The sequence below is a fragment of the Zalophus californianus genome, chromosome 16 (genome assembly GCF_009762305.2).
Source record: "Zalophus californianus isolate mZalCal1 chromosome 16, mZalCal1.pri.v2, whole genome shotgun sequence".
NCBI classification, from domain to species: Eukaryota; Metazoa; Chordata; class Mammalia; order Carnivora; family Otariidae; genus Zalophus; species Zalophus californianus.
Window position 1 is genome coordinate 66,064 of NC_045610.1, and position 22,622 is coordinate 88,685.

General features: G+C 52.5%; 1 protein-coding gene across 3 annotated transcripts in view; it reads right to left on the reverse strand.

Annotated features, from left to right (window-relative positions):
- Nucleotides 1–5,403: 5,403 nt before the first annotated feature.
- Nucleotides 5,404–22,622, reverse strand: part of ZZEF1 (zinc finger ZZ-type and EF-hand domain containing 1) — a 100,740-nt gene continuing 83,521 nt past the window's right edge. For 2 of the 3 annotated variants that reach the window (XM_027624833.2, XM_027624832.2), the window contains exons 44-55: nucleotides 22,411–22,530; nucleotides 20,952–21,143; nucleotides 20,154–20,254; nucleotides 18,857–18,992; nucleotides 18,394–18,753; nucleotides 16,914–17,057; nucleotides 16,343–16,511; nucleotides 16,058–16,156; nucleotides 15,513–15,678; nucleotides 10,083–10,236; nucleotides 9,515–9,586; nucleotides 5,404–7,842 (exon numbers count right to left, since the gene is read on the reverse strand). In XM_027624833.2, coding sequence (XP_027480634.2) covers nucleotides 7,762–7,842; nucleotides 9,515–9,586; nucleotides 10,083–10,236; nucleotides 15,513–15,678; nucleotides 16,058–16,156; nucleotides 16,343–16,511; nucleotides 16,914–17,057; nucleotides 18,394–18,753; nucleotides 18,857–18,992; nucleotides 20,154–20,254; nucleotides 20,952–21,143; nucleotides 22,411–22,530 — 1,794 coding nt within the window. In that variant the 3' untranslated portion in view covers nucleotides 5,404–7,761. The remainder of the gene's footprint in view (nucleotides 7,843–9,514; nucleotides 9,587–10,082; nucleotides 10,237–15,512; nucleotides 15,679–16,057; nucleotides 16,157–16,342; nucleotides 16,512–16,913; nucleotides 17,058–18,393; nucleotides 18,754–18,856; nucleotides 18,993–20,153; nucleotides 20,255–20,951; nucleotides 21,144–22,410; nucleotides 22,531–22,622) is intronic. The other variant, XR_003525159.2, reaches the window with a different exon arrangement.

Sequence of the window (22,622 nt, forward strand, 5' to 3'; positions counted from 1 at the left end):
GAGACAGAAAAAGGGGACAGAGGACAGAGAGGGAGGTTTCCTCACTGGAAATCTAAAAAAAGTGCTGCTTTGGGAATTTGGTGTATCTGAAAACGAGCCGTAGCTCATTTATATGATTCTCCACAAGTGGATAGTTTGGTCTTTTCCTGTTTTGCTCTCACTCACAAGCTGCACTAACATTGTGAGACGTGTTGGTGCACACGTCCTAAAGTTTCTGCAGGACAGATTCCGGTATGTGAAATTGCCAAGAATAAATGCGTTCAGCATTTGGGTAGATCCTACCTCCAGGAAGGCTGCGCCTCGTGGCACACCCACCAACAACGTGAGAGAGTTTTCTAGTTTCCGCCACTCTTGTGGATAAAACAATTGTTTGATGTAAATTTTAACTACAAGTAACATTGCACATTTTTTCATGGGCTTCTTGGCCAGTTACAGTTCTTTCTCTGGAATTTATGCTGACGTACAGTATGAGGCAGAAATCAAACTTCATTATTTTGTTTTTCAAATAGAATCTAATGTGCTTACAAGCTCTCCTCCCCTCTGCCGTAGTTCTAACCTTTGTACAAAGTTGTTCGTGTATCTCTGCTGTCATGCTAACAGCCACGGCCTGGTGGGCAGAACTCTTCATGTCTGGCTGCCCGTGGGCCTGCCTCGGTCGGGGCCTCGCTCCCGTCCTCATCAGAGGCTCCCTTTCTCTGAGGAGCAGCCGGGGGCCAGCTCTCTCAGCAGACACAGGGCTGGGGTGGCTGCTTGTAGGAAGGATGGTGCACCCGTCATCCTTGAGACTGATATCCCTAGGACCCACGTTTACCAACTTTTTTCTTTTTTCTAACTCATTGTTTTATTTTTAATCTCGATTCCTTTCTGTTACCTTGCCTACGTTTATTTTTTTTATTCCTAACTTCTTGACATGAGTGCTTGGTTCTTTTGCCTCTTTATATTAATAAAAATGCACTTAGAGTTAGGATTTTACTTGAATAAAACTTTGACCGCCCCCTCTCCACACACAATTTTTATACTTTCCACTGTCATTAGCTGCAAAATAGTGTGCAATTGCATTTTGGATTCTCTGTTTTCACCAAAGCCCTAGGATAGTTCCCTTCCCTTCTCTTATTCTCATTAGAATTTCTAAACCTTTTCTTACTGACATCTGGTTTTGTGGCATATCATTTCTGCATTAATTTTTTTTATAATTCATATCACATACAATCCACCATTTCAAAGTGAAGCACAATTCAGTAGTTTTATGGTCACAGGGTTATAACAGTCACCCTCACTATCTAAATTCAGATTATTTCCACCCTCCAATTTCTGCTTCCTAAAATATTAAGAAAGCCATTCGCATAAACTCAAGTAAAAAGCAGGGGATCTCGCAGAAACAAACTGCAGGACCAATAGCTGGACTCAGAGGAAGACACAAGCACCAGGAGCTACTCTAGGGCTGCGACTCCCTCGCTCCGCAGAGTAGTTTCCTGCTCAAGCTCGGCATGACCAGGAGTCCACTTGTACAGAACTCCCTACATCCCGGGCTCACCCCACTGTGTGTGTGGCTTGAGCCAGATGTTCACTCGTGGTCCGATCACCTGTGCGGCTGTAAGGGATGGTGATTTGCTTAACCTTCCAGCAGGGCTAGGGATGGGGTCAAGTTCCCTCAAAAAGCTTACATGGGAAGAGATGCAACATCCATCAAATCTAATCCGATGGCTTGAAATAGGATCCATTCCTAGTAACCTTGCACGGGCCCTGGAGAAGGCCTTCTGTGTGGGTACAGAGTGTGCATATGTGCACACAAGCAGATGGCTGTCGCTAACTGCTGGGAGGCTGTCTTGTCCAGAGGGCGGGTGGCTGTGCTGTGGTTGGCCAGCCTGTCAGTGGAGGGGGTCCCTGTAGGAACTGGGCATTCCTGCTGGCCATAAGTCTGGGAAGAACCGCAGACAAGCGACGACTTGGGCCTGGGGCTGGGGCCTTTACACAGTGGGAAAGGCCGTTGCTACCCCCTCTGATCCTGAAGGGCACACCTGTCCTGGAAGGCCCTTCCTTCCAGATGGGAGCCCCTTGACTGATGACCAGGGCTAGCCAGCCACCTGCAGCTGTTCCCGTCTGACAAGCCTGACTGTGACGTGGGGAGGGGGGAAAAGGCCCAGGTCCACATGCAGCCTGAGGGCAGAGGGAGCGCAGGGCCACCATCAGCACGGCATGGCTTTGCCACTGAGTAGGGACCCTCGGGAACAGGCGGCAGGCTGAGGGCCTGAGGAAATGAGCATGCCAGAGTCCCTGGAAAGGAGAGGAGCACCGTGGTAACACCTACAGCCGTCTGTGGCTTGATCCGCCTGACGCACGCCCCAGGACCACCCCCCTCCACAGCCAGTCTCGGACAGGAGCTCTGTCACGGAGGCCTCGTGTTTTTCACACAGCCTGCTGGGAGTCGAGAAAGATGCCGGCCCATTACCCCTGGATCTGCCCAGTTCTGCACTCGCTTCTAGCAATTTGCCTCGTGTGATTGCCTGTGGGATTTGGTGCAAAGACATGTTTTTTATGACACATTATAGTCTTTACCCACAGACAATATTGACACACAAAACTGCTGGTCCAGGGACGTTTTTTTTGTGTTGAATTATATTGCCTCATACTACATGCCCCAAGTTCCTGTCTGCATCCACCTGAATACTTATACTCATTCTTTTCTATCCAACCTTTTGGGTTCAAATCCGTTGCTTTTGGATGTTTCTCTCCACTTCGGTACGGTAAATTTCCGTACTTGCTGATGGGCACGTTGGGGCATCTCACCCAAAGGGCAGCTGAGGGTCACACAGCGGGCAAAGGGACCCCCCAGGCAGAGCTTCTGCCCAGTCGTCACGGATGCTGTGATGCTCAGCGGATCTGGAAGGACAACCTGCGAACTCACGGGTCTCTCAAGTTTTTGAAACATGAAGCAAAGTCACGGCTGGCAAGCATCAGTTAACCACTCGCATGAGCAGACAGCGAGGCTCTCTCCCCTGGGACTGTGTAGTGGGCAGCAGTCAGGCTGACCCCCTCAACTGCGAAAGCCCCAGAGGGAAACAGAACCCGGAGTGAGGGGCGGAGGGGCGGGGAAGGTGGGTGGGGAACCAGATGCAACTCACGGGCTTTTCAAGTTTGTCAGTGAATTCTCTTTAAGTTCATTTGGAGTGGGTTTAACTTGCAACTGAAGAGGTCCATCTGCCTGTGTGCACATAGGCACACTCTGTGGCCACACAGGCGGCCTTCTCCAGGGCCCATGGAAGGTTACTAGGAATGGATCCTATTTCAGGCCAGGTTAGTGTGGGAAGTCGTGAGCACAAGGAAAGCGAGCACACCAGAGTCCCTGGAAAGGAGAGGAGCACCTCGGTAACACCTGTGGCCGTCTGTGGCTTGATCCGCCCGACTCCAGGAATTTTCACGTCTTTACTTTTCCATACACTGTTCATGTGAACGTAACGAGATGGATCTACCGCACATTCTCAACCTCTCAGAGCCAAATTGTTGCTTGCATTTGGGTCAGTAAGGCTTCTAGCCGTAGGAGACTCCCCAACATATTCTCTCACACACGCACACACACCTAGTTGGGCACACCTGCTCGCACACATGTGCACACACATACACGTAAACACACGCAGTCTGGAGGCTGGTAGCTCTAGGGCTCATTCACTGTCCAGATGATGTAATTATGGAATCAGACTCATCCTCCTGCTCCAACAGCCTCCTGCTTCCCCTGGCGGCCAGGCAGCTGTGGGAGTGCCATAGCCAAAGGCAACAAGCAGGGGCTGGACCCCCCCTCCTCAAAACCTCCCAGCAGACTTTAGCTCAACTCTCTGCAGAACTAGGGGACACAGGCACCAACCTGCAGGTCTTGGGACAGTCAGCATCCAGCAAATAGAAACGAGGGGACATATCAGGCGTGACTGTCCTGAGTCAGCAGAAGGCCCTACCTTTCCTGAGATTAAAGTATCTCAGCCTGCAAAAGAAGGGGATCCGTTGTCAGGGGAGAAGGGGAACGGGCAAGAAGGGGCCGTCAGGTGAGAGTGTGTGCACCACAGGCACACAGGGCCACATTTCCATCCAGACTCAATTTGAGAGCCTGGCTTTGTAACCAGGGGGCTCTGTTGTACGAATTCGCATGCTCGGTGAATGGGCGGGTACGTGCTGTGGTGGTGGCTTCCGGGCACCGGGTCTGAGCTGGTCTGGCTCTGCCCCTTCCTGTGTGACCAAAAGCTGACCCATCACAGCCTCCAGGTCTGGATCACGGGAGGGGTGGGGCTGGTTGTTTCCCTTTGTTCTTAAAAGGCTCGACTTCACAATGCCTGTGGCATCCAGCTGTTTGCCCTGGCGTCGCTGTGAGTGGACGACCTTCAGCACCTCTGCTCCTGCGCTCCGCATCCCACCGCAGTGCAGGGCAGGGCTTGGGTGGACTCTGCACCAACTTCTGAGAGCAAAGGCAACATGGTGAGGAAGGAGAGAGAGAAGATGGGGGCCACGCAGGGGCACCCCGTTCTGCTGAGCCTCACTCCTGCCTCAGGGCTGGTGAGGGCTGACACTGGGTCCCAGCCACTGCCCCGACTCCTCGAAGGCAGTGTGGGGGCTCTGGGAAGACGTGTCAGACGCTTCCGGCTGGAGCAAATGGGCCTGGAAGGTCCGTGAAGGCCGGCCCCCACCGAAATGTCGAATTCGCAGAAGCCAGCCCTCAGCCCCAGGAACAAGGCCAAGAGGGAGCAGAGCAGCGGGTGCCAAACCAGAGACGCCGGCAAGACTGAAGGAGGAGAAAGCCAAGACCCAAAGACAGGCAGACGGCAGCCCCACATTTAGACAGAGGCAGGCCAGGAGGGGCGGTGGCCCTGTGACTGGAGCCCTGCCTCCCCGTGAGCCGCGCAGGGTAGCTGACCTGGGGGACACCCGTGTGGGTGCAAACCTCCCAGCAGCTAGCTGTGCGGGAGCGACGCAGGGTGAACATAAACCTCGGCCGCCCGCTTCCTGCGCAGCTACAGTCCAGACTCAGGCCAGCTGAGACACTTCTGGTTCCTGCCAACCCTGAGTCCTCCAGATTCCAGTGATTCCATCCCTTTGGGCTTGGAGGGGAGGGGAGGGGAGGAGAGGGGAGGGGAGGGGAGGAGAGGGGAGGGGAGAGGGGAGAGGGGAGGGGAGGGGAGGAGAGGGGAGGGGAGGGAAGGAGAGGGGAGGGGAGGGGGAGAGGGGAGGGGAGAGGGGAGAGGGGAGGGGAGGAGGGGGAGGGGAGAGGGAGAGGGGAGGGGAGGAGGGGGAGGGGAGAGGGGAGGGGAGGAGGGGAGAGGGGAGAGGGGAGGGGAGGAAAGGGGAGGGGAGAGGGGAGAGGGGAGGGGAGGAGGGGGGAGGGGGGAGGGGAGGGGAGGAAAAAAACCCCACACACAGTTGGACTTTTTTGTATAGAATTTGTACAATATATTTCTCTTCATTTGCATATTTTACCCACAACTTAACATCCTTTTTACAGGCTGAACTCACTCAGCTTGATATAATCAAAATTCTTTCTTTCAAACAAATAGGAAAAATTCAAAATCGTAAACCCGTAAGAAAACAAATTAAAAACGATGATGAAAATAAGTCACCCCTCCCATTAGGAACAGTGTCCATTTGTACAATATATACGGTTTGGGTCAGAATCTCTTTATGGATCAGGCACATGTTTTCACGACACCTTTATTCTCGTCGGTTTTAGCTCCTGCCTGGCAACTCTGCCTCGGAGAAGGCTCAAAGGGAGGCTGGTCTCGGAGGCGTCGGCTCCTTGGTGGCGACCGGGTGGGATGCAAGGCGGCCGGGCCGGTGGGGCGAGCAGGAGAGAGCGGCAGCTGCGTGCGAAGCAGAACCTGGGCTCGCTCTATGCAAAGTGGGCAGAGAGACCAGAACAGCCAGGGCGAGGACAGACAGCAGCGGGCCGAGGCTGGCGTTTATTTACACTTCGGCCTCCCGAGGACGGAGAGCAAAGTTGGTGGTGACGGCCCCCAGAGGCGTGACCCTGCCCTGCCTGTCTGTCTTGCCTGGGTCAGTCAGTCCGGGCCATCAGGGCTGTGGATGGCAGCAAGGTAAAGGGGTGAGTGCACTGTGCTGTCTTCCAGGCCGCCCCCCCACCCCGGTCAGAGTCGGGGCCCCGACACCTGCTCTGTGACCTCCCTCTGCACTGCGAGACCTACCTGGGTCTGGGTGGCACGGAGTGGGGCCTTCTCTGGGGGTGCAGGCAGAGCGGAAGGTGAGAACGGGTTTCTACCACGCCACAGTACCAGCCTGCTTGCTTCCCAACACCACGGGGGACCGGACCGGGCCCAGGGCCTTGGGCCTTGTTGATGTCAGGGCAATGGGCCTTGGGTCACCAAGTTCCAGGACCTGCCCCCTGTCCCCTTTGAATGGTCCCTCATAGAATGGCTCCTCGTGCACCCTGGGGGCTTGACTGAGAACTGAGCTCTAGGGCTGCAGGAGGCTGCTGCCGCTCAGCCTCCTGAACCAGAAGGCAAGAGTGCTTCTGCAGGAAGACCCTCCTGGGACCTGCAGTCTCGGGCCCTTCCAACCCAGACCCCTGCAGCCAGCGGTCACATGCCGGTGCTGACCTGCTCAGCTTGGCCCTGGCTGTGAGGAGCCCTCCATGCGCCCCGCGTCGGGGGACGTGCTCAGGCCCAGACGGCGTCCTGAAATGGCAGCTGCCGAGGCGCTCTTCGCGCCGACGAGTCCCACGTGCCAGCCCAGCCTCACACTGCGAAGCACGGCTTTGGAAGGAGCGTCATCACCAGCACTCCAGGGCAAGACTGCGACCATAAAAAGAATGGAAAACAGCATTCTTGCCAGACCAGTGACAGCCAAGCAAGCACGCAGAGTCCCAGAGGTGGATGCGACGGGTTACCGTGACCACGGAGAAGAAATAAAATCATCATATATTCTTTGTTTTTTGGTGTTTGTTTTTTTTTTGTTTTTTTTTTTTTACTTCTAAAATAAGATCTCGTCTGATAACATTTCAAGTCTTCAAGTACAGAAGCTTTCACGCGAACAGCGTCTCCCCCAAATGACCGTTCCATTGGGCACCCCTTGAGGCCTCGCGGGGGAGTCATGTGGTTCTGTTCTAAAAACGTCAGGTAGAAACTGAAATATGTGAAAACAACTAAACGCAGACGTGCTGGGAGTCAGAGCAGGAGCAATGCACACGGACGGCCCACTGGCTGTGACCAAGGGCACTTGTTCTCACCGAGGACTTCTGTGGGACGGCCATGTGCATTCCTGGGGGCCAGCAGGTGGCCAGGACGAGCTCTCACCAGCTTTGATGTGGACTGCCCAGTCTCAAGAAGCAAGAGCAAAGGAAGGGCTCCCAGGCCAGGCCGCTGCTGCTGCAGGTCCTGCTGAGAGGGCAGCTCTGGGCTGACTCTATCTTCACGTGAAGGGTTAGCGCAGGCAGCTCCACTCCACGGAGACAGAACCCTTTCCAGAGAAGCTCCTTTCAGCTCTTCCTGGGCTGTGGCTTCCACAGGGTCAGACCCTGTGAACAACCTGCCCTCCTGAATAGCTCTGCAGTGCTCTGCTCTTTCTCACATGCTGCAGTGCGTGCAGGTGCTAGCTTGGGACGAAGCAAGTTCTTGGAGGCATGGCTGTTTGGCATTCCACTTGGAGTGGAAGTGGGAGCTCAAGAGAAGCCGGCACGGACACCACGGGCATTTTCCTGAATGAGTTCAGATGTCTGCTCTAAAGTCCTTGTGGACAGATGGGCCAGTTCCATGCACACCATAGCAAGGGCTAACACTCGACATTCCAGAGGCGGGTTGCCTTGTTTGGGTAGTTGATGGCCAGGCTGATAGCAGCAATGTTCTGCAGAGCCTATGGAGGGAAAAAGGGTCACTGCCAACGTCGAACCATTCATTTGCTCATTCATTAAGTGCGAACTGGACAAGACCCTCAGCTGAGCACTGGGGGTCGTCGGGAGCAGTAGGGACAGACATGAGCCAGATGTGGTTCCCCTCACCCGGAGCACCAGCCCAGACTGAGAGACAGATTCTCCCAAGACCCCATGAGAGCTGCAAACATAGGGCAGAAATATTCTCGCTGCCCTGAGAGAGGGGCAGGTGCAATGCTGGTGGGCTCGGTGGACCCGGAGGACATGGTCCACAGGGCGTCTGGGCAAGCTCTTTAGGGAAAGAGAAGAGCAAAGAGGAGCAGAAGGGGAGAGACAAACAGCCAGTGCTGGGCCACAGGGTGGGAGGGTGCTGGGAAGGAGTGCCCTGGAGCCAGGCCGAGGCCGCTATATGAGCTCAGCGCAGCAAGATGCGGAGCACTGGTCCAGCACAGAGGACGGGCTGTGGGAGGGTCAGCCTGAGGGCAAGGAGATGGGCCACGGGGACAGGCAAGAGGGAGGAGCCCACAGGCATACATGGCATGGAGCTCTTGGTGCCATATGGTCACATCTCAAATTTTTGCTGTGTGTCATGAAACCAGGGGTGGCAGTGGCAGTGCGCGCAGGGATCTGTTACGAGGGAGGGAGTTTCCACTCTGCCTACAGGTCTCCGGAGAACGCATACAAACACCTCTTAGTTGATGGGGGATTCCCACGTCTTCCCTGAGAGAGGACCCTGTGTTCACTGAGCAGACTCGCCAGGAATAGATGCCTACTCCCACATGACCCTGGGCCAACCTCCCCCTTGTCTGAGCTCAGCGTCCCCATCTGCCCACTGCAGGGTTGGACCACAAGTGCTAGGGTATTCAAGGGGTGAGTCTAAGGCTCTCAATGTGTGGTCTGGGCCTGGGGTTCCCAAAACCCTTTCAGGGGCTCGGCACGGTGAAAAACACTGTTGCAGTGATGCTAAGACATTATTCTGCCTTCTCCCGCCTTCACGCTCCTGAGCACCCAGTGGAGTCTCCCAGAGGTGCCTGTGAGCCAGGATGAGCACGGCAGCTGGGGCGCCGGCCCGAGGCCTCCTGCCAGGGTAGACACAAACGACTGCCGTCCTCCTCAAGAACCACTGTATTTTGAAAAATACAGCTGTGTTTTACAGAATGTGTTACTCATATTAACATGGAATGAGTTTATTATTTCTTAAAATGAACTGTTAAGTGTTAAAATTTTTTGTTTCAATTTGTAAAAATTTAAAATCTCCTTTAATTTCTGATGGCATATATCAATACGTACAACATGTCAACATAAGCTTTTGGGGATCCTCAATAATCTAGAAGTGTAAAGGGATCCTGGGACCAAACTGTCAGCAGCTCTCCTACCAGGGAAGAAAGTTACATCCAAAATTATCTGAAACCTAAGTGTACAGAAACTTCAGCCAAACTGTCGATTTAAGGCATTAGTTGGTTTGGTTTCAAAGACACAAATTCTTGCTGGCATCTTCCTAACCCATGGTCTAACATGAATGACACTGATAAATGGGCTCAATGGCTCCCGGACAGCACAGGGAAGCGACTGGGGGGGGGGGGGGGGGGCAGAGCTCCATGCCGACCCGGGGAGCCGCGGGGATGGGGACAGCCAGCTCTGACAGGGAGACGATACCTGCGCCACGCAGCGGAGAAGGTGGTCGTCAGTGGTTAAGGCCAGCAGGTAATCCTGCAGCAGGCCGAGCTCCTGGGGAGAGAGCAGAGACGCAGCATCACGGGACCAGCACCCAGGGGACACCCACCCGCAACCACAAACGTCTCGCTCTGCTGGGCACCGCATGGCACCACCTCCCTCGGGAGCTGTGGACGGGGCTGGACCAGGGGTAGCCTGGTGCCTGGTTCCAGGGGGGCTCTGCCCTGACTCACCCACAGGGTCAGTCTCCTCATGTAGAAAATGAGGGGGTAAGCTAAAGAATTGTGAAAGGCCTTCCGTCTCTCACATTCAATGGGCCTACTGTGCTCGTGGGAGGAGAAAACAGGAGGAAGAGGGCCCTAACCGTTTCATTTTCCAGAATTCACTACTGTTAAGGACTAACCGAAAGCAGTTCTTCTCCCTTTGGCTTTAGGTCTGACAAGATAAACAGTCTTCCCGGGGGTTGGGCAGACGTGAGGGCCTGGGACATCAGGCCACACGCACCCCACCCCCCACCGGGCAGCAGAGGAAGCCCTGGCAGGACCCTCACCTGGGCGCGGTTCTCAGTGACGAAGAAGAGCTCGGTGAGGGCGCGGTGCAGGGGGAGGAGGATGCCAGGCTGCGTCACGTCCTCAAACAGGCTGTACTCCATGTGTGTGAAGAGCTGCCACAGCGGCTTCAGCAGCGCAAGGTCACAGAGGTCACTGCGGGGGGCAGGGGTCAGACGTGAGACAGACGCCCGCTGACGGACGCCCCCCACCTCCAGTAAAGTCATTACCCTCCCCAAAAATATTCACCAGCAGCAAACGGAATGGGGCAGAACCCAAACTTCAAAGCAGGACTCCAAGGAAGCGGGACACCCTGGAGCACGGTGGGAAATCAACCGCGCGTCTTTAAAATGGGTGCCACCGGCAGTGGAAGAATCTCGAGATGGATGTTATGTGGAAAAAAGCAACAATAAAACTGCACATACAAAATAAAACACAACTGCACATACAGTATCATGTGACCACGTCAAAAACAACAGTGAATACACAAAAAAGGTTATCCGTGGTTGTCCGTCAGTTTCCTAGATTTCCTTCTTTTTTTAAATATTTTATCTATTTGAGAGGCAGAGAGAAAGAGAGCGAGCGAGCGAGCATGAGCAGGGGGAGCGGCAGGCAGAGGGAGAAGCAGGCTCCCCGCTGAGCAGGGAGCCCGATGCGGGGCTTGATCCCAGGATCCCGGGATTGTGACCTGAGCCGAAGGCAGACACTTTACCAACGGAGCCACCCAGGCGCCCAAGTTTCCTAGATTTTCTGCAACACTCGTTGCTTCAACAATCAGAGAACAAGAAAAGATTTAAAAGACGGTGATGACCAATATTACAATCAGGCTCATAAAACATAAGAAATATGCTAATGAGGGTGCTCGGGCCAGAACCCTTTGCAATTTTGTGGGCCTCTGGTGAGAGACTCGCTGACATTTTTGACTCAGAGGGAGGAGGTACTTTTCATTCCACTTCAACATCCTTCAGAGGAGAAAAGTTATGAAGCAAATAATATTCTGGGCCTCACTACGTGACTTTATGATTTATAATCTTAAATTTTGCCTTTTCTCTTTAATGTATGACTTTAAAAAGTATTCTGTACATTTACTCTTGGAGCCAATCACTTTCTCCCAGAGCAGTGACTCTTCCTAAAGTAAATAAAGCAAGGGGAAAACTTGGTTTGATTTAAAGAGACAGCTCTATAGCGGAGCTTCCAGGAAAGCGCTCAGGGAGTGAGGTCAATGCACCTGTGTGGCTCATACCACGTCTGCCCACCCTCCCTCCCCTGGGGCTGCCTTTCCCCTCTGCCCGTCCAGTCTGGCCCCGGGCCTGAGGAAGGTCAGCACACTGCAGAAGCACATCCACAATGTGGCCAGGAAGGGCCCAGCCGTCTGAAGATGGTTTCAAACCCATCACTCAACCAGACAGTTCTCACCGCAATCTGCTCTCAAAAGGACAGAACTGAGCCCCTGCGGGCTGAGGGACCTTTCCTCACACCAGGACAGAGGGGAAACCGCAATCACAGTCCGCTTACCCCTCCCTCTGCTAGCCTGCATGCAGACGGACTGCTCTGACTTGGAGAGCCCTTCATTTGTAAAATTACAGCTCCATATTACACCAGAAGATGCCCTGCTACTTCGGTATCACTCCACTCACTCTGACTGGCGCCCTGGGTCTGTGTGCCTTAAAAATGCTGGGGTGAGGGGTGCCTGGGCGGCTCAGCCGGGTAAGCATCTGACTCTTGATTTTGGTTCAGGTCATGATCTCGAGGTGGTGAGAGCGAGCCCCCTGTCAGGCTCTGCACTGGGTGTGGAGCCTGCTTAAGACTCTCTCTCAGCACCGCCCCCCCGCCCCCCGCTCACATGCTCTCTCTCTCTCTTAAAAAAAGAAATGCTAGAGAGGGACACTGAACCCCTGAGAGGCAGGGAACTGAGTGGACGATGCGTGGGGCGTAGCTGCCAACACCTGCCCTCCAAGGTCAGGAACAAGGCAATACACCTTTAATCTCCACTTCTACTCAGTCCTCTACGGGAGGTCCTGGCTAGTGCAAAAAGGCAAAAAGACAAAAAGAACAAAAAAAAGCTTCTAAGGACAGAGAGGAAGAACTAAAACCAGTTGTTTGTAGATGACATGACTGTGCTCTGAATAATCTACACACACTCTCCTAAAGTTAACAGACCATGGTCACTGCATACAAAGGAAATACACACAAACTAATTATATATGAGCAGAAACAATTACAAGTAAGAATTCTAAAACACCAATTACAATAGCATCAAACCCATTAACTACCTAGAGATAAATCTAACGGAATATTGTGCAGGCCGTCTACACAGAAACCTGTAAGACATGACTCAGACCTGAGCAGTGGTGGACTGTAGAGAGAAGCCAACATTTAACGATGGTGGGTTACGGGGTTCAGTGTTGTCAAGAGTCAAAACCCCATCAGGTGAGAGGAGGCGTGTGCATATGTGCACGGACAGAAACAGACATGTGGAGTGCGAACACCATGAGGTACCAGAAGTTCTGGCAGAGCAACTAGGCAGGAACCAGAAACAAAAGGCATCGACACTAGAAAAGAACATGTAGAATCGTCTGTGTGCAGATGACACCCTATACAGAAAACACCAAAGACTCCACAGAAGAAACATTAGAACTAATACATTCAGTAAAGTCACAGGGCACAATATCAATACAGAAAAACCAGCTGCATTTCTACACACTAACAACAAACTATCAGAAGGAGAAATTAAGGAAACAAACCCATTTACAATGGGATAAAAAAGAATAAAATACTTAGAAATAAATTTTAGCAAAGAAGGTCAACAGTCTGTATGCTGAAAACTGTAGAACGTTGAAAGAAACTGGAGAAAACACAAGTGTAAAGGATGATCCGTGTTCAAGGCCCGAAGAATACGGTTAAAATCTTCATGCTGCCCAAAGCAATATACACAGTCCATGTAGCCCCTATCCAAATCCCAACAGCATTTTCACAGAAATAGGAAAAACAACCCTAAAATTCATGTGTAACTACAGAAGACCCTGAATAACCAAATCAATCTTAAGAACAAACCTGGAGGCCTCACACATCCTGATTTTAAACCATGATACAGAGCTACAGTGATCCAAAGAGTATGGTACTGGAACAGAAACAGGCATAAAGACTAATGAACACGACAGAGGGCCCAGAAGTAAACCCATGCATATACAGCCAATTAATTCTGACAAAGGTGCCAAGAATATGCAATGAGGAAAGGACAGTCTCCTCAACACGTGTTGGAAAAACTGGATAACCACATACAACAGCATAAGACTGGCTCCCTCCCTTATGCCACGCACAAAATCAAGTCGAAATAGATTAAAGATTTGAATGAGAGACCGCCAACTGCAAAACTCCCACAAGAAAACATAAGGGCTAAGCTCCTTGACATTGGTCTTGGCAACGATTTTTTGAATTTGACACAAAAGCAAAAAGACATGGGACTACATCAAACTAAAAAGCTTCTGTGCAACAAAGGAGACCATCAACAAATGAAAAGGCATCTATGGATGGGAGAAGATATTTTTATATATATATTTTTTAAGATTTTATTTATTTGACAGAGAGAGACACAGTGAGAGAGGGAACACAAGCAGGGGGAGTGGGAGAGGGAGAAGCAGGCTCCCCGCAGAGCAGGGAGCCCGATGTGGGGCTCGATCCCAGGACCCCGGGATCATGACCTGAGCCGAAGGCAGACGCTTAAGGACTGAGCCACCCAGGTGCCCCGGGAGAAGATATTTTTAAACCACATACCCGATAAGGGGTTAATATCCAAAATATACAAGGAACTCATATAACTCGATTTCAAAAGAACCCAAATAACCCAATTAAAATATGATCAAAGGACCTGAACAGACATTTTCCCAAAGAAGACATGCAGATGGCCAACAGACACATGAAAAGATAGGGGCTCGTATCACTCATCATCAGGGAAATGCAAATCAAAGCCAAAGCGAGATGTGGCCTCACATGTGTGGGGATGGCCATCATCGAAAAGACAGATGACGACAGGTGTTGGCGAGGACGCGGAGAAAAGGGAGCCGTCCTGCACTGCTGGTGAGAACGCACGCGGGTGCAGCCACTGTGGAGACCAAGATGGAGGTTCCCCGAGTAATTAAAACCAGAACTACCGTATGATCCAGCAACTGCACTACTGGGTTTATAGCAAAAGCACACGAATCATTACCTCCAAAAGATCCCTGCACTCAAATGTTCACAATGGCCAAGCCTGGAAATAAACAGAGTGTCTATTGATGGAAGCGTGGATACAGCAAACATGGTGCTGTGCACACAACGGAGTATTCTTCAGCCACGAGAACATGGCCGTTTGTAACACGGACGGGCCTGGAGTAGAATAAGCCCGAGAAAGACAAACCCTGGGCGATGTCAATTCTACGTGGAAACCCAAACAAACCAAACAAACTCGTAGACACGGAGAGTAGAATGGTAGTTGCCAGGGGCTGGGGGTGAGGGAGATGGAGAGAGGCCGGTCAAAGGAACAAACCCTCCAGCTGTGAGGTGAATAAGGTCTGAGGATCTAATACACATCATGGCGACAACAGGTGACAATGGTATATAGCGCTGCATCGTTTAACAGAAATTTCATGAAAAGCCAGTTTCAGCCAGAGAGACCTTCAGTGTTGTCACATACGGCAGAGGTAACCATGTGAGGTGCTGGGTGCGTTAACTAACCCGACAGGGAACGCTTTCACAACATGGACACCCATGAAATCACCACCTTCTATGCTTTAAATATACTACCATTGTGTCAGTGACAACACCTCACTAAAGCGCGTAAAACAAGAGAAAGGAAGCAACCAATTCTAAGATGTGTGGTATATGCAGGGTTGGATAATCCAGGACATGCTCGAAGATGAAGAACGGGTTTATACGCCGAGATACGTACATCTGTCATAAAGCTACAACACTGACCACAGTGAACCAAGAAGACCAAGGGATGGAAGAAGGCAGACACAGATGCATGTGTACACGGACACCATCTTGGCGACAAAGGTGGCGCTGGAGTGAGGGGAGGGAAAAGGTGGTCCATGGGGTCGGGTGGAGACTCAAGTTCGAATCACCAATCCTGACTCAACACTTCACATCACGAACAGAAGTTATCCCATGCGGGACATAAGCTAGATGTGACAGAAGAAACAAGCTTGGAGAACACAAGAAATATTGTCACGACCCCAAGATGCAGTACGGCAAACATGTCCTAAACAGGACAATAAAAGCACTACCACTAAAAACAAAAAACAAAAAACAAAAACGCTCGATGAACTGTAAGATATTAAAATCAGAAGCTTCTTTCCATCAGACACCACTGAAAGAGAAATGACAAGCCACAGAGTGGGAGGGGACCCTCACAGTCCAAACGCCCCGCAAAGGACCCATGGAGGGCAGCTCACCTGTGGGTGCAGCATCGGACGATCCTCAGAAGCAGGTGGATGGCTTTTAATCGCTGGTGGCCAGTCTGGCGACAAGCCACACCCACCAGCCACTCCCAAATTTTGGCCAACGGGAGGTGTGGCACAACTCTCTCTTCTGACAACATCTGCTTCAAAATCTCGAACCCTGGCCCACACCCACAAAACACAGAGGTTTAGAAACATGAACTGCTTGAGTTTCGATAAATAGAATCAAACTATGATCATTTTAATTTTGCCTAAAATTATGCCTTTGATAAGAGCAACACAGGATAACATTTTCAGTTTCTCCTTTTTGCAATAAGCCCTGTGAACTCTAAGAGAAGTGTCTTCTGTGGCCCCGCAGGCGGCCCCTCCTCTGTCCACTCACGCTGGCCACTAGCTGCCATAGCACAGAGTGACATGTGGAAGTCTCCGAGAAAAGCAGCTGCTTCGATTTTAACAAACATCGGTGACACCGTGGCCCCTGCATCCACAGAGGGTCCCTGGCCAGAAGAGCCTGCAGACGGAAAGAGTGGCGCACACACCTGTCTGGAATCGCCCCAGGTGTCCCGCCGTCACAGTGAATTTGTAACCCCACTCCGTGTTGCTCATGTCAGAGGTGAAGCGGTAGTACAGAGTATCTCCTGGGTCACACAAGAATCAGAAACAGCTCAGGACACCGCAGCAACAGGCAACGGCAAGTGACAGGCTCCTGATGAGAAAGGCTAAACCCGGGGTGACACCGCCCCCACCCCCACAGTCCCTCTTCTCAGTACTGAGCTTAAACACTCGATGTGACGTGTCTAGGTGACCGAGGATGTATTTACTACCTGGGAGCTCAAAATCCTTCCATTTCTGCTGGGACCCACTGAAAGTGTGTCGATCCTGCTGGAAGTCGCCACTGCTGGACATGGCCAGCTCATCACAGCCTTCCTCTGTACTGCACTGCGAGTCGAATTTGATGGAGAGATAGATTGCACCCGGGATGTGGACTTTATCCTGGGGACGGGACGCAAGGACACGCCTGTCACTCCCGAGGTCTTGCTCGTGCTGCGCCCTGCAACCCTCAGACAAGCAGGATGGGGAGCACGCGCCTGGGCACTGAGACAAAGGGCAGGGGTCTCCATGGTGTGGCCACATCGTCAGGAGACGGGAAAGCCGGGGCTGAACCCAGGCCCACACATGGACTCAGGGTCGAAGATGCCAAGGGTTCCCTGAAAGGACCCTGTTGCAGGAGAAGCAAATGCCGCCCAGGGGCCCACTGTTTCCTATTAAGACAAGGTCAGAAGACTGGGCTGTGGAGACTCCCTGGCTTTGGGGAGACAGAGGGGGCACTGCCCAGAGGGGATGAGATTCCCAGCAGCTCTCGTAGGTCCTGCCAGCCACGTGCCCTGGACATACCTCAAAGTTAGTGTTATTGTTATATGGGTGTTTCGACTCCCTGACTTGCACCTCCATCCCGGGCTCCTCCATGAACTGGCAGGCAGCCAGGGCCATGGTCCCCAGCATGCTCCCTCGGCAGCCCTGGAGCACCTTCCGCAGGATCTGGCAGGACGTGAGGCAGAGAGCGTCAGAGCCACCAGGGGCAGGAAGAAGGACGTGTCCGTTTCAACCCAAGGCCCATCCAAAGGGCTGGCTTCACTCTGGCCTCTGGCCCCTGGCCCCACCCCTGAAGCCAACTCTTCCAGCTGCCTCCCATGGGGGTGGGAGGGGGGCCCTGCTGTGGACCAGGACGCCTCTGCCTCCGTCCTTCCTGAAAACACCACTTCTGGGAGCTCAGAGAAAGCCAACAGAACCAATCAGAGGTGGTCCCGGGCCCTGCAGAGTCCTGAGCTAAGCAGAGGCGGACGCACAGAGAAACAATGACCGTACAAGGGGACACACGCCAAAGAGGTGTGGAACTGGGGGCTCCATGGGGCAAGGATGGGGGGAGGCCATGCTCCCCTCCGGCACTTCCATGAGACGAATGGCTACAGCAAAGCTGCCAACACCTCCAAGGCTGTGGGGCTGGGAACAGATCTAGGGGACTCTGCAACCAGTGGTGTTCTTAGACGGGCAAATTAAGGACGAGAAGATAAACTCACTTCCGGAGGAATCCCCCCGCAGGGCATACGTGGGGGGTGAGGGTACACCATGTGTGTGTGTGGGTGCCGAGGGGACAGGGATGAAGGCAGCGGCAGCAAATGTGACTCAAGATTTTTGCACTTGGAAGATGGAAGGTGGTCAGAAAACTTCCCCGCTCAGCTGGAGGAGGCGTCCATGGCTTCCCCCCTGCCCAGATCAAGCCGTGTTCTGCTGTGTGGCTCCTCTGGGTGCGTTCACCCTGGGAATCGCTACCCCGGCCCTGCTCTCAAAGACGACATTAAGATTTGACTTAAGAATAGAACCAGAGGCCTGGAGACTCAGAACCCGACCATGGGGTTGAGCTGCAGACCTCACACCTGCCTTCCAGAGGCCGGGGCCTTGGACTGCACTTCAAGACGGAGCTCTCCCCAGTTACAGTGGAACAGGTGCAAGTGCCCACAAACACCCGGGAGGCTCCTGCACCACGGGGACAGTCCCCTGGACTCGGCATTAGATGAGAAGAGACAGGCTAGCACGAGCGCAGAGTCAGGCTCCATGGGATCGCACTGTCAGGTACCCTCTGCGCACCAAGTCTGCCCTAGGCTGGGAGCTCAGCTCCAGGCCAGGACCTGAAAGAGCCCAACTACACCCCCACCCAGCCTCTGCCGCACCCACAGCCATTGTGGAGCCGCACACCCACATAGGTGACCTCCCGCTGGGGAGGCCCGCACCAGAGGAAGCAGGTTCAAACATGGGGGTGGGGGGCAGAGAAGGAACAAAGGGGGTGAGTGCCCAGCCTGGCCTGTTTAACAATCACCTTCTCCCACTGGTGCTTTTCTTCCAGCTGCATGAACATGTCCAAAATGTAGGTCATGTGGGCCGGGCCACTGAGCTCCAGGGTGTCCTCGCTCACTGGCACATGGCCAGGCCACTCGGCGAGCAAGGAGGCCAGCACATGGCGGGCGTATAGGACGGCTGTGGCCTCGTTCACGCGGAACAGGTACTCTCGGACAGCCCTCTTGCTCTTGCAGTTCAGCTCCTTGTGCAGGAGGGCGGCGCTCTTGCTACGCCGCTGCTTGGCGTAGCTCTGCTGCAGTTCACTCTCTGTGCTGGCGATGAGCTTCTGGGTCACAGGGTTCGATTCAGCCGTGGCCTGGTCACAGCGTGCAGGCCGGGACTGCAAACCCAAGACCACCGTTACCGCGGCCTGCCCCCTCACCACTGGGTGGGGGCTGGGGGCCAGGGGCAGACATTTCGTGTCCAAGGTAGAAGCAACATACCAAACACGGTAAGATAATCATGTCTGTATCCACAGCTTTGGCACTCTGCTCCTCTAGTCTCAGACTCCTACTGGGCTGCCACCTCTGAGCCAGGGTCCGGATCCTTTCATCTGTGGTGAGCTCATCCCCATCAAACCTGGGGAGAAGGGGCACAAGGCTGGGTACATACATCACAGAAAGCTAAGAGTTCAGGCCGCAGTGAAACCTGTCAGAAATACCGATCCGAGTTACTGTCCTGTTACTCTGCAATGACATTATCGCCCCCCATATTCTGCAATCTAGACTCACGGCACTCATTTGTTTACTCAGGCACACAGACCCCCTGGTGGCGGAGGATGCAAACTGTCCCTCAGGATCTCAGAAACAAAGTTCCCAGAAGCTTTAGCAAGGTACACAATCACCCAGCTGGCAACAGGGTGCCCAGCCCCTCTTCAGCTAGACGGGGTGATGCAACTAGGTTCTCGCCCACAGGAGGCAGCTGGGTTGGGGGTGCCCTCCTGTAATCTACCTTCCCCCTCTCTGGGCTGGAACACAGGTGGCTATGGGTGAGCCACGTGACAACACGCAGGAGAACAATACAATTGGGGATACAGGGTCACTCACAGAGCAGAGCTGCCTACCCACCCTGGACTGCCACAAGAGAAAAAATAAATTCTATCTTCCTTGACCCGGTGTTTCTGAGTTTCTGGGTTACAGCAGCTTAGACTGTGCCCTACTTCATTTCACAAAGGATTTGAGGCAACATATAAGAAATACGGGAAAAAAGAAATGGAAGATAAAAACAGAAAAGAAAAATTAAATTGGAACTGGATGTGAGTTAGAATAAGAAATCAAAAACCTAGGATATGACAGACAAAGGGGAAGATTAGCTGCAACAGGTAAAGTTCTGCACACATTTGGGAGCTGGGCCAGAGAACCAGGCTGAACTTCCTGGCCAAGAGAAAGGGAGTATTATTAACTTTATGGCAACCCTTGGGGAAATCCATGAAGATAATGTGCAACAACACTCTGACCAGAAGGCCCTGCTTGGCACTGTCTGCCCCAGGACGACGAATGGGCGAAACCTTGGCACCTGCCGCAATGTCTGCACCCAGAGGGACACACAGCACAGCTCAAGAGGATGCAGGCCATGCGGCGGGGTCAGCTTTCACAGCGCTGCACGAAGAACTGAAAACCAGGTCCACGAGTTGGCCTCGCAGGAGTTTTTACCCCGAGCTTGCTGGCAGGAGGCAATCATGGCCCTGCCCTCCCTTGCTCTCCCACTCACTGCATGTCAGCTGTATCTCAGGGTCCTCACCTCTTCTGAACCTCCAGGAAGAAAGAATCGGTCCTTTTCATCTGCAACTCGTATATGGCCCGGAGGATGTGCAGAGGGGCATTGAGCGCATCATGCGCCATCTGCAGGGCATGGAGGAAGCACAAGAGAGACGAACTCAAGGGATACAACAATTATTTTCTAAAGTCACCACAGGTTGTAATTTCTGAGTACCGTGTGGTCACTTAGAGCAAATAAAATAATAAACTCTAAAACAGGGACTGCAGAATCTGCTCTGGGATTAGAAATTCATAGAAAACACAGAGCATGGAAATAGCAGACCACTGCATGCAACGCTAACGGTCAACAGTTACTACCCACCACGGTGCCCTCCGCCAGATTCCCTGGAGCTGCCATGCACTCAACTCCGACAACTGGCACACCGGTCCAGAGATGTGCTTGCTTTTCTGATCCCCGCCCCATACTCTCTGGCTAGTCTTCCTGCAGTCACCATTCGAGGAAGAGTGTATCCCCAGGGAACGTAAGAGAATGCATCTCAGAAACCACGAGGGACACCATGGATCGAAGGGCTGCAAATTATGAGCAAAACTGCATGTGCTTATGTCATGGGAGAGATGATCTAAATTAGGCCCAAAAAGCTTAAAAATGACGGGCGTAAAGATTTTTCCGTTCTTCTGGATCAATTCTGCACAACTTAGACTGAGTCTTCAGGAAGGACCTCTCGGCACGTCAGACTGAGGCACTTTTGCATGGAGGCCAAAACACGGTGCAAGCCAAAGACAACCCACCCCTTGGATTCACCACGGCCCTGGAACTCACCAAGAAACATATTCTGGTGGGCTCATCCAGGCTTTCCAGGGGGTCCAGCTTCTTCTGCTCCGGCTCAGCAGGGCTGCTGACCGTGCCTTCGATCTCCTCCTCTTGGTCCCCTCGCTCGCCTTGCTCCAGGGCTGTGTGCTCGGCCAAGGTGTGGATCTCCTTCTTTGAGGAGTACAGCATGATGGACAGAATCTACAGACAGAAGCCCATGCAGGGCAGGGGTGTGGGGGCTCAGTGGGTGAGATCTTTAACCCTTAAATGGTAGAAAATATTTGACCTAACTTTTTAAAAGACGTAAGGATTCACAAAAAGAATGTAAAATTAGTAACAAAAGAAGACACATGAAAACATGTTCAATTTACCTACCATCAAAGACATGTTAACTAAAACTCTGAGGGACCTCTGCAGCTGACGACGTAAGTTGGGATCACTTTGAGAACGCGTTTTGGCGAGATGTAAAGAGCTGTAACATCTACTGCCTTTAACCCAGCCAATAACTCTCCTTTTAGGAATAACGTAAAGCATGTTACAGTCAATGAAGCTGAGATCTACCTTCGTGTGTCATTTGCAGGCGTTATGCTGGGGGTCATGAAAACTACCTAGTGAGTCAGGGAAGCGGCCACCGCACGCCCCCGCCGCGTCCGAGGGCCACACGCTGTACCATTTGTGTCTACACATGCGACAGGGACGCAGGAGGAAACAACTGGAATAAGGCAGTACAGAAAATACTAACAGTGGCTGTGTTTGTGGGGCGGAATTGGAAGTTTTTCTTTCTTTTCTATATTTCACATTTTCTGCAAATCTAATTTAAAATTTATTAGTTGTTCCTCAGAACGAGAGCCCAGATGCTCTCCAGGTTTTCCACTGCTATACTTCAGCACCGTTTCCTGAAACCTAACTGACCCCTCCTGTGGTGCTGGACAGCGGGCTCCTCGAGCTCAGGCCTCTGGGTGACGGAGCAAGGCTGGCTGACCTCCCCCCGCGCAGCAGCAGCCTGTCCTGGACCAGAGGCTGGCACGCGCATGCACGCTCAGAGAACCAGAGCAATTCCACCAGGACAAATCTGAGGCCCAGAAGGAACTGTGATGAGATGAAAGTTATCAACTAAAATCCTACATAAAACAAACACATTATGTTTATATATAAGCAGATTTTAGCTCGAAGGAACTTTAAAGGGAAATAATAATTCACGGACACACTTTAGGGCCGTGACGTAATGGTCAGCCATGTGTTTCCGTAAAATACTTCTCCTCCAGCGTTCTCCGAACAAACATCAAATTCATTCTCTCCCAGACAAGGAGAACAGGTGTCATAATCCCTGTTTCCAACAGGGGACACCAATCTGAGACACGGTTCCAAAGGATGCACAGAATAAGCATGCCCGGGGCAGAGGCGGTACGGCTAACCCACGGGCCTCACTCCTGCGCAGGAAGCCTGCAGCAGGCGGCACATGTCTTACCTCCAGGTCCCGGAGGAGCCACGTTTTACTAAAACCGGTCCCTTTGCTGCACTTTTTCACCAGCAGCTTCAGCAAATCAGTCTGAAGGAAGGTCGCATGAGTCTCTTCAAAACCGTGAGCCTGCCAAATAAAAGGGAAATGACCTGCAGCTGCCTCAAGGGAAGAAGGTACCCGCCAGGGGGAGAGAAGCAAGGTTCTTTCAGAGCCCAGTC